This window comes from Bubalus bubalis, chromosome 8, assembly GCF_019923935.1.
Source record: "Bubalus bubalis isolate 160015118507 breed Murrah chromosome 8, NDDB_SH_1, whole genome shotgun sequence".
Taxonomy (NCBI): Eukaryota; Metazoa; Chordata; class Mammalia; order Artiodactyla; family Bovidae; genus Bubalus; species Bubalus bubalis.
Genome location: NC_059164.1, coordinates 46169871 through 46182023, shown reverse-complemented (window position 1 = coordinate 46182023; position 12153 = coordinate 46169871). Strand labels below are relative to the sequence as shown.

Below are 12153 nucleotides of genomic sequence, written 5' to 3'. Positions count from 1 at the left end.
GCCTGCTCTCTGCATGTTCTCTACCACCTCCTCAGAGGCCTGACTGGCACTGGAGAGCCTGTGAGCATCTCCAGGTCTGACCCCCACCTGCGAGCTGGGGGCCACTTCAAGTAGGCAACACTGGGAACGTAGGGAGAGCTGGTGTCTGGAGATGGCAGTTCTTGCCTATACAGACAGAACCCAGAAACAGTGACAGCTCGTCCTCCTAGGGCACCTCGCCTGGCATTTGAACAGATTAGCTTTTAAAGCCTCATTGCAAAGCTAAGTTGGAATGTTTTGAGCTCCCTTACTACCAAACCCTGACGTAAGTTGTTATTGGTGGGTCATGCACCATGTAGCAGGTTTGCAACATTCTTAACCTCAGATAGAGCCACGCAGCCTAAAATACAGGCATGATAGATTCTAAATCATGGTGGCCAAACACAAATTATTGATACCAGGTCTTTTAACCCTAATGTTATTTGGTGTGTTAATCCAACCTGATAGATAGGGCACGTCGATTTATCTACCAAAGTGAAGTTATGGTATTTTTCTGAAAATACTGTATAATTATCATACACCATGTACTCAGGTAAATTAACTTATATTTTGAAATAAATAGTGTACATCTCCAAAAAACTTTTTAAGGACTTAAGTTTAAAAAAATTTTTTTTTTTTTTTTGCCATGTACTATCTAGAGATAATCCATTCTATGTGAAATTAATGGTTTCCAGGGGCATACCTGTATCTAGGAGCCTGCAGAGACTAAGGAGGAAGAGCCAGACAGATTTAAAAGTTCATTTTCTGGGAGAGACTGCTGTTACGGAATCCATAGGAAGAGGGGATTTCAGTGATGGAGTGATTAGCCATGGAAAATATTCCAGACAGGTCCAGCAAGATAAGAACTCTGAAACACACCCACCGATTTTTAGGATCTTGGGGATCATTGGCATCTTTGCCAAAGCAGTTTTATTGGAAACCAGTTCACACAGTAGGTTAGGATGGAAGATAATAAATCCACCATAAAGATAAGGACAAAGAAAAGGAACATGCTTAAGGAGAGGGAGACGTAGGTTTGACTAAAATGCAAGAGCCAGCCCTGAGCATATTGATATATTGAAGGGGAAGAGCTGATGGAGAGGGAGCTGGGTAATGGGGGCTGGAGCAGGACCCCAGAGGAAGCTGCAGGGTGGGTGTGCAGGGGTGCAGCAGGGGAAATTGTCTTGAATGAGAAGGAAAGAATGTTCTGCATGCTACCCATCCTGTCGTCTTTCTCGAGCTACAAACGTTTTTCCTTCTTTATTCATGTGGATCTCTGCTCAATACAGGAATCTTCCTGAATGTAGTTTTCTTTTTTTATCTGGATTCTGTTTCTCCTCTCCCTGGGGCTGCAGTATCAGACCATCAGAAGGTTGCTTCCTAGCCTGAGAATTCGTTGCTTTCGCATTTTAAGTCAGCGTGTCTCAAAAATGTGTGAAAGTTATTTTAAATTCACTTAAATTGCTACCTAGCGTTCCAAGGATTTGGAGTTTTATAAAGTCAAACAAATCGCCCAAAGGAAATTGAGACTCACTGATTTTCCATTACTCAAAACATTTCCAGTTAATAAATACATATGCTTATTAACAGTTTGTGTACTGAGTGCACTTAGAAAAAGAATCCTTGTATGTTATTTACCGAGGAGATAATTGAATGCATGCTCACTGCTTGGATTTGCTAATACGATGCATGTTTGTGAGCCAAACTCATATCGGTTGTCATGGTTTCTCGTAAGGTGTAATAGCACTTAGTGTTTTAGTCTTGTGGTTTCATTTGTTTCTTGTCACTAGATATACCAAATGGGTAGTTAGAAGAAAATGTAGCTTACACTTCATCAGCTTTTATCACAAAATTTTTTTAAAGTTTTTATTATGGACATTTTCAAACATGCAGACAAGTAAAGGAAGTAGTATATTGAACCTCTGTGTACCATCAACCATCTTCAGTATTATTAACATTTTGTTGTTGAATCTGTTCCTCCCACTTTTTTTCCCTTCTTGAGATGTTTTTAAAGAAAATCCTATGTAGTACTTAATTTCACACGTAACTACTTCAGCATATATCTGATAGAAAAGGACTAAAGCCCTAAACCATTATCACCTCCTGACAAAATCAATAATAATTTCTTAATATCTCATACCCAGTGCATGTTCGGTTTTCCCCTCATTGTCTCAGAAATGCCATTTGCATACAGAGGACTCGTTTAAATCATGATACAGACAAGGTCAGAACATTGCATTCGACGAATGTCTCTTCAACCTCTTTTTATCTATTGGTTTGAAAAGTGTTTTCCATAATTTTTGCATTTTTTTAAAATAATAAAATCAGTGCAGGAAATTCATGAACACAGAAAAGCACAATACAAAACAGTCATCACTTGCAGCCTCAACAACCGGAAGATAATTACGAATAGTGTTCTGGTACACGTCTTCCCATTTTTAAGAAAACAAATCTCTGGATGGGGAGGCATTTTGCATCCAGTCTCACACCTTTCGCTATGTCCCGTGGGCACAGACAGTGCAGCTTTGAGGATCAATGAACAGGCCACTGTGAGGGCATAGACAGGGAGGCTTGAACCTGTCGGTGAGTTTTCTGCTTGTTCACTGTTTGCCTCTGCGACATTCCATTGTTAATGTCTAAATCGCTGTCAACCCACCACATAACCACCAGATGCTGTAGGAGTTCCTCGGTAGCAACTTCCTATGCGATCATTTGCATGTTCACTTCTAAAGCACTTTAATGTTATTATAAATTAAATACTGCTCTCTTGTGCTCTTTATGCTGTGCATTTGGACAGAGGTCAGAACTGCAGCAGGTAAGAGCGGTTGGCGTTTCATGTAGGTAAAATGAAACGCCAATGAATTTTGTCACAAGTACTAAGTATAGACAACTTGGCTTAAATGGAGGGAGCTGGAAGGAAAACCAAAAATAGTATCCCTGTTCACAATTTCCTGAGGATGAGTTGTAAGGAATTCACACCAAGAACCAAAGAAATACTTGCAGTGCTTTTTCTGTAATACTTTAAGCATACGTGCTGTGGCAGTTTTCCAAATGGCTTAACTGGTCAGGTTGTTCTTTACATTGTAGCTTACATAACTAACCTGTCAAGCAATGCTTTTTGCCTTGGCAAAGGCAGGTGTATAAGTAACTTGAGTACCGGAAGTTTCTTATGTCTCTAAAGATGAAGAATTCATGACTTCATGCTAAAGGGTTATTTTAGGCACAAAGAAAAAGGAACATTTCTAGAAGACAAAGACTTTTCTAGGGATTGTGTGAAATATTTTTTCAGTCTGTTTCTTTCAACGAGTTAGAGAAGTGAAGTGAGTTAGATGCATTGTCAATAGCAGCTGCACCTGTGTGTCACATGAGACTCATGGACATTCTTGTACAACATCTGGGAAGTGCAGTTGTGGCTTACACATTTTCCCCAAAGTGTTGATTTTTCAGAACACCTTGCAGCAATGAAGTCTAAATCCTGATGTTGTTTGAATAGATGTTTCTAGTAGTATAATTTAAATGTTTAAAAGAACAGCTGTAAAGTCAGATTCTCCAAAGTCTTGAAATGTTTGTCAGTTTCTTAAAAGTTGGGCAGTTGAAGTAGCAATGGCTCAGACTTTTAATTTTTAAAGTCTCCTCTTGCCCGAAGATTGACAATTAGGTATTGAATGCCAGCTGCTCTCTCTGTCTGGAGACCTTTGTAAATGACATAGTATTACCTAAACTTCTGTGACAGAAGTGGCCTTTGGAAAGTCTCACCGTGTCACCAAGCCAGCTTGTTGCGGGAACACCTAACTGGCGAGACAAGGCAAGGTTTGTGGGTTCCTCCATGACTGCTGGTGCCCCCCTGGCCTGCTTATATTCTGGAGAGCCCGTTGATCCCCTTTCAGACACCTGTTTAGCAACTAAACCAGGGGATGGTTGGACTCCTCTGTGTTTCTGTATGTGAAGATTGTTCATTAGGTTTAATGACTTGTCATATGACCTGTACTTCTTGCTTTTGATTTCAAATAGAGACAGATGAGTATGCAATCAGAGAATTTAATAATGCCTGTGGTCCACACAGCTATAACCATCTAACCTGTGTTTCTTGTCAGTCCGGATCTGATTTCTCGCTCAAGGATTCTCGAGCAAAAATGATCTTGTAGAGTTTCATGAGGAAAAATTCAGCTAACGTTTATTATGGTGTACATAACATTTAACTTTTTTTTTTTTTAAGATCCAAGGAAACATTCTTGGCCAAAATCTAGGGGAAGTTACTGTCACTTTGTACTGTACAAAGAAAACAAAGACACCATGGATGCTATTAATCTGTTGTCCAAATATTTAAGGTTAGTATCTTGTTCTTGTGCCTATGCAAAATCAAAACACAGAAACGTTTTTTCTTTCCATGCTGATGAAAAGGGAATGGGAAAATAGGCAAACAGGTAGCAAACGTACCTCCCAGGTAGTCTTTTTTATTGTTTTGGCTGTGCCTTGTGGCTTGTGGGATCCTAGTTCCCCAACCAGGGATTGAAACTGGGACACAGCAGTGAAAGTCCTGAGTCCTAACCACTGGACTGCCAGGGAATTCCCAATTTTAGTTTTTGTAGATAATAGTTGAATTAATTTCTTTTAACCTCCTTGCATATGGTCACTGATTCAAAAATGACAATTCTCTAAGTAAATGGTTACATATAGTAGAGAGTTACTAGTCCATCCAGCTGCAGTAAAAATGAACTGGACTTCCCTGTTGATCAGTGGTTAAGAATCCACCTGCCAGTGTAGGGGTCATAGGTTTGATCCCTGGTCCAGGAAGATCCCCCATACCACAGAGCAACTAAGCCCCTGCACCTCAACTTCAACTGTTGAGCCTGTGCTCTAGAGCCCAGGAGCTGCAGCTGAGGAAGCCCACATGCCCTAGAGCCCATGCTCTGCAGTAAGAGAAGCCACCAGTCAGAAACCTGCACACCACAGCTAGAAAGTAGCCCCTGCTCGCAGCAACTAGAGAAAGCCCACTTGCAGCAGTGAAGACCCAGCACAGCCAAAAATAAATATTTAGGGAAAAAAAAAAGAAAACTTAACTGTCTCCCCTGAAAACTCATACTTTGATGTGGTTGCAGAGGTCTGCTACTAAATCTGAGTTCTGAACTCCTAGAAATCAACTGGACTGGAAACCTGAGACCAGTCAGATTTTCTCATAAGAATGCAATTGTAATAGAATTTGGGTCTCTAAGGATGGGCCAGGTTGCTGTTTTATTTTCAGAAATGGATTCAGGTACCAGAGCAAATCTGTACACAGTGGAAATGTACTTTCTGATATGTGTTTAACCTGGTTTAAACATACTACATAGTGTGATAGTTTGCTCTGACAGCCTTAAGAAGATGCTGTGAAGCGAGTGGCTTCAGTAACAGCCCTTCGTTTTCCTGGTTGTGGGGGCGGGAAGCCCCCAGCTGTGAATGCTAGCAGGTTTGGTTGTTTGCTGAGGCCTTTGCCTGTTGCAGGTGGCCGCCACCTCTGTGCCCATGGTCTTGCCTCTGAGTGTGTGTGTCCCAGAGGCCTCTTTGAGGCCTGGTTTCCTCTTCTTATACCAGGACACAAGTCTAATCGAATGAGGGCCTCGTTTTAACTAATAACCTCTTTTATGGCTCTGGCTCCAAATCCTGTTGGGTTAGGAGCTACCAGGAGTCAGCCTCAATACAGAAATTTTAGGGGAGCGCAGTTCATCCCATAGGACACGGTACCTAATAAAGCAGCATTTTATTTACTGCTAGCTTTCTCTCTCACCTTGTCTGTCCCTGAACCCCAGGAAGAAGACAGTTCCAATGAAAGAATAAACGGTTGGGAAGGGAGTTTCTCTGAGATCTGGATTGCTCAGAGTTCAAAAATCCTTCCTGTTTCTCTCCTATTCATGTGGAACAGTTTTTATTAAATTCTTCTTAGTTATCTAGCTTATTTGTATCTTCATATTAAAACTATTCTGTTCCCTGTTGTAGCATTTGGCTTTATACAAAGAAATAGCATGCATTTGTGGAAAATTCATATAATATTAACTTTTGGAAATTGAAAATACAAAATTTTTGAAATGATACATGATAGATCTAGGATGGATAGTTTTTTACCTTCAGTTATGTAATTATATGAATTGCATGAAATCAACAGGAAATTTGTTGAATGTGTCAGAAATTTCCTTTTCTGACACATTCCAAGTCACACAGAGCTAAGGAGGGAATTGTCCAGGCATCATTTAGTGTCTTAGCTTTTAAGAAATACTAATTTATGTTTTCCTGGATGTATTTTTAAATAAAGTTTCTCCTTACTTTTATTTTACTCTGTTACTATTTTAAGTATATTTATTTTAAATCTTAAATTATGAGAAGCGTGATTTCCTAACAGTATGTGACTTTGTATGGTTTTGTTTTTGCCTCATCAGAGTCAAGCCAAACATATTCTCCTACATGGGAACCAAAGATAAAAGAGCCATAACCGTTCAGGAGATTGCTGTTCTCAAGTAAGTAGGAGTACATACTGGGGTTCATTCTGTAAAAATCCTAGCACTGTATCTCCAAGTTCTAGGATTTGCTTTGTGGGGTTTACTTCTTCCGTCTTTAGGTAGTGCCTCTGTCTGTTCAAAAAACTGCTTTTCTATTTGTTTCTTTTCTTCTTGCTTATCTGCATTCCCTAATGTTTTCGCAGCAAGCTGGTATTATTTATGTCATTTTTAAAGGATTTGTGTGGTTAGTAGAACCAAGAGAATATGTGCTTCTTTATCTTTTGTCTCTCTTATTCATTGATTGTTAAATATAAGTTATTTAAAGTTTAATTACAAAACAGTGAAGAGCCCTTTTGTTATACACTGAAGATCTGCAGAGGAAAAGGTGGTCTTTGCTTTTGAAGTAACTATAATGGAGCAGGCAGGTGAATCAGAACTTACACACAGTGATGTAAATGCTAGAATAGAGGTGTATTTGGGGTGTTAGGGAAGACCTGCTAACAAAGTCTGGCACTCATTGTGGGGGCAGGCCAGGGAGGCTTTCACAGAAAATGGGATGCTCGGGGGTTTTTTCTTTGTTTAGTTTGGCTGTGCCACTCGGCTTCTGAGATCCTAGTTCCCCAACCAGGGACCAAACCCAAGCCCTCAGCGGTGTAAATGTGGAGTCTAACCACTGGACCACCAGGGAATTCCAGTTTTAATCTAGACTGGGCTTCTCTGCCTCTTCACTGCTGACACTTTGGGCTGGATAATTCCTTGTTGAAAGGGCCATACTGTGCACTCTAGAATGCTCAGCAGCAGCCCTGGTCTCTCTGTACCACAGGATTTCAGTAATTTCCCCCTATTCATGTCAGCACTGTGACAGACAAAAGTGTCTCCAGACCTGGCTAAATGTCTCTCGAAAAACAGAATAGCCCTGGTTGAAAACCACTGGTCTAGGTTCTAGAAGGATGGGTGGCCAGACAGACTCAGGTGTCCATCCTCGATTCTAGAAAGCTGGGCGGTCAGACAGGCTCAGGTGTCCATCCTCAATTCTAGAAAGCCGGGTGGTCAGACAGGCTCAGGTGTCCATCCTCGATTCTAGAAAGCTGGGCGGTCAGACAGGCTCAGGTGTCCATGCTTACGCACCCCTGAGGTGGGGGATGGTGGGGGGGAGAAGTAACGGGGCAGGAAGAAATGGGGGTTGCAGGTGCTTGTTGTGAGTGCGGTGATGGTTTCACAGGCTTATTCACATGTTAAGACGTGTACATTTTGCATATGTACAGTTTATTGTTGTTGTTCAGGCACCCAGTCCTGTCTGACTCTTTGTGACCCCATGGACTGCAGCACCCCAGGCCTCCCCGTCCCTCACCATCTCCTGAAGTTTTCCCTAGTTCATGTCCATTGCATCAGTGATGCCATTCAGCCATCTCCTCCTCCGACGCCCTCTTCTCCTTCTGCCTTCAATCTTTCCCAGCATCAGGGACTTTTCTAATGAGTCGGCCGTTCTCATCAGATGACCAGAATACTGGAGCTTCAGCTTCAGCATCATTCCTTCCTACGAGTTTTCAGGGTTGATTTTCTTTAGGATTGATTGACTGGTTTGATCTCCTTGCTGTCCAAGGGATTTTCAAGAGTATTCTCCAGCATCACAGTTTGAAGGCATCAATTCTTTGGCGTTCTGCCTTTACTGTCCAACTCCCACAACTATACGTGACCGCTGGGAAGACCAAAACCTTGTCTGTACGGACCTTTGTCAGCAGAGTAATGTTTCTGCTTTTCAACACACTATCTAGGTTTGTCATCGCTTTTCTGCCAGGAAGCAATAGTCTTCTGATTTCATGGCTGCAGTTACCATCCACAGTGATTTTAGAGCCCAAGAAGAAGACATCAGTCACTTTCACTTCTGCCCTTTCCCCTTCTATTTGTCATGAAGTGATGGGCCCGGATGGCATGATCTTAGTTTTTTTAATATTTAGTTTTAAGCCAGCTTTTTCACTCTCCTCCTTCACCCTCAGCAAGAGGCTCTTTATTTCCTCTTTGCTTTCTGCCATTAGAGTGGTATCATCCTCATATTTGAGGTTGTTGATGTTTCTCCTGCCTGTCTTGTTTCCAGCTTGTAACTCATCCAGTCTGGCATTTTAGTTTACCTACTTGTTAATTCTAAAGTCATCTATGCTTGCTATCCCCACTTAAAATAAAGGCATGTATGTGCTTGTAATTCCCCTGTCTTTTCATAAAGAAGTTGAGGTAGCACCTCCTCTTCGCCCCCCAGTCCCCTGCCATTTGGCTCCCCTCCCACCTTTTGATTCATTTGAGATAGTGTCAGGATTGAGTTCCCAATTGCATCCTAGTGGATTTTCCAGCCCTTGTCTTCCTTGACCTTGGACCCTGGGCATGAGGTCGTGGTAAAGGCAAAAAGGCAGGTCAAGAACATCTGCTATCTACAATACGACTTCACTAGCAGTGGTGTGCGTGGTGCCGTGTCTGGGGCAGAGTGGAGGTGACGCCTGAAGATGCTGGCACTCCCACCTGTTGCCCTGGTCTCTTTGTGCCTGAGACACGTGGAATGTGGGGTCATCTGCTGAGAGTGAAGGGGATGGGAGTGGGAAAGGGAACTTGAAAAGAGTGGGAAGATTTGAATAGCCTGTGTGGGTGATGGGCTGGTCAGCAGCTCCTGAGAGCAGGGGCCTGGCAGTGGCTCAAGGGGTCAGCCTTTCCCGTACTCTGGATATGGGGCACAGAAGGTTCTCGCCTTCTCTTTGGTGTCTGCCACAGTTGTACTTCTTCAGATTGCCTTGTTCACGGCTTGATGTATTTTTTGTGGAAGAGTTTTTTTTCCTAAGTTTTCTTTAGTTTATTTCCTAAAACTAAAATATTTACATAAAGTGTGTTTTTTCTTGCCAACAGTAAATGATGTACATCTTTCCCTGTTAGCATGTAGCAAAAGATATTTAAATATATGTTGTTGTTCTTCAGTTGCTAAGTCATGTCCAACTGTTTGCAACCCCATGATCTGCAGCACACCAGGCTTCCCTGTCCTTCACTGTCTCCCTGAGTTTGCTCAAACTCATGCCCATTGAGTTGGTGATACCGTACAACCATCTCATCCTCTGTCACCTCCTTCTCCTCTTGCCCTCAATCTTTCCCAGCATCAGGGTCTTTTCCAGTGTATCCTAATTTATGAGCTGTTACTCTGTTTTTTAATTTTACATGGTTTTCCATTTCTTGCTATTATAAGCAATTCCATGATGGACATATTGGTAGCTAAATCTTGGCACACATCTGTGATAACTTCATTAAGATAAGCTTAGCAAAAAAAAAAAAAAAAAAAGATAAACTTGGAGTAGAATGTGAAATTCTAGGTGTTAGGTTTTTGATCCAGAGTTTAATTGCCCTGTAGAAAAGTGGTACCAGTTTATCACCTTTATTCTTCTTCAGAATCCTTCCTGACACATTTTAATCTTAAAAAAACAAAAAGTATTTACTAATATTGAGTGTCAAAACAGGGCATCTCCTTATTTTGTATTGCATTTTATGATGTGACATCTTCAAAGAATGAAGGTATTCTTCATTAGTCAGCCACCAGGTGTCATACTTGATCACACTGTGACTGTCTTCATAGACCTTTGCTGCCTTTATCGTCTTCCTGTTGACTTAGTAAGAAACCATATTAAACACCTAAACGTTAGCCTTTGGAAAGCACATAGCACTTATCTCACGGATGCAGGCTACACCCTTCGTTTGCTTAATGGATATGTGGGGCCGAGTGGATTGGCCTTTCCCGTGAGAACTGGTAGACAGGATAAACCCACTCTGCCACGCAAGGATTTTAATTACTGCTGAATTGATTAGTGTTTGGGATAAGTAGTTTCTCAGCTTCATGTAACTCTCCAAAGTCGCCTAGTAGTTTTCACAGGATCTCAAGCAGGAACAGCCTCATTCAGCATGATTTGTTTCTCTTCCTGCCTCTTCCTGCCAGTCTCCTTTCTGAGCCTGGGCCAGTATTTCCCTGGCTTTGTTAATAAAGGCATTTTGTGCAACATGCTGCTTAGGTTGGCTCCTGGTGTCTAAAAGTGAGATTTTGGTATTCCCAAGTTACTTACAGGATTGCTATGAATTTACAACCAAAGAGCTTGATCCAGGATCATCAAAATTAAAACTGTGAACAGTATCATGAAAGGTATTGTCAGCTTCATCCCATCAGTTCTCAAGGAGCACCCACACCAGCAAGAACTGAGTGTTGTCTTACTTTCTGCTATGCTAGTAGGATTCACAAATACATGTTTTTGTGTTCAAGAATCAACTGTAGAATTTGATTCAGCCATGAAAAAGAATGAAGTACATGTGTTATTTGCTCAGTGGTGCCCAACTCTTTGCTACCTCATGGACTGCAACCTGCCAGGCTCCTCTGTCCATGGGATTCTCCAGGCAAGGGTACTGAAGTGGTTTGCTATTTCCTTCTCTAGGGGATCTTCCCAACCCAGGGATCTAACCCAGGTCTCCTGCACTGCAGGCAGATTCTTGATCAACTGAGCCACCAGGGAAGCCCTGATATATACTATAACATGAATGAATCTTAAAAAAACATTATGTAAACTAAGGGGAATCATACACAAAGGGCCACGTATTATATAATTATGTTTGTATGAAATGTCCCAGATAGGGAGATCTGTAAAGACAAAGCAGGTTAGTGGTTGCTAGGAGTTGCAGGGAAAGGGAAGGGGGTTCATGGTGTGTGGTTTCTTTTGGGAGTGATAGGAATACTCTGGAATTAGATCATGGTGACAGTCGCACAACACTGTGACTATACTGAAACCCCCGGAATTGTACACTTTATAATGCTTAAAATGGTAAGTTTTATGTTATGTTCATTTTAGCTCAACTTTATTAAAAAAAAAGAACAAAGCTGTCTTTCATGGCTGTTGGGAAGCAGTCTCCCTAATCTCTTTCCAGAACTGCCAAGCTGCCTATCTGATTCCTTCTTTCCTCTTGACTCTTAAATTTCCTGTCCATTTCTATAGCAAGAGCTACTGACCGAAGAGGGGCTCTGTCCTCCCTTTCCTCCCACTGTTCATCCTGATCCTCTGCTTCCTGGACTCTTTGGGATACTGTTTCTGGATTAATTGATGCCCTGTGGGTCTGCCGTCATCTCCATATATCTAAAGTCAAGGACGTGGTTCCCCTGAGCAGCTGGCCCAAGCTGGTACAGATGCACTTCACACCTTTTGGTACTTGGGTTGGACAGGGCATTCAGGGTCAGGAGAGAGGGTAATGGAATGTGAGGTTTGCCTGCTTCTCTGGCTAGCTTCCTGCGTTTTATAATAATTAGTGGACAGGGACTCATCTTATTTCCTTAAGAAATTTGGTCAGGCTGCTTCTGCACATATTGAACCAGGAAAAAAGTTGATTGATAATGCATCAAGAAATTGATTGCCTTCAGGGAATATGGCTAAATTTTCAGCAAGGAAATAAGAATTCTCTGAGATGAAATGCAGACTGGTATTATATGGTGGATTTTAAACAGTTTAACTCAGTAACAGTGTATTTTTAATGAAGAAGTAGAATAAAATTTCCCCCGTAATTTTTCATGTAATGTTGGGACTTGGGAGGCTGCACAGGCCCCTGTGGGGCAGCTTCAGTAATTAGGGTCTGAGTCTAAATACGGGCCTGGGTCTTAAGACCA

General features: G+C 41.8%; 1 protein-coding gene across 1 annotated transcript in view; it reads left to right on the top strand.

Moving 5' to 3' along the window:
• Positions 1-12153, top strand: part of PUS7 (pseudouridine synthase 7) — a 54903-nt gene that overhangs the window by 20820 nt on the left and 21930 nt on the right. Inside the window, exons 6-7 of the mRNA XM_006070135.4 lie at positions 4235-4346; positions 6429-6506. Of these exons, the coding sequence (XP_006070197.3) occupies positions 4235-4346; positions 6429-6506 (190 nt within the window). The remainder of the gene's footprint in view (positions 1-4234; positions 4347-6428; positions 6507-12153) is intronic.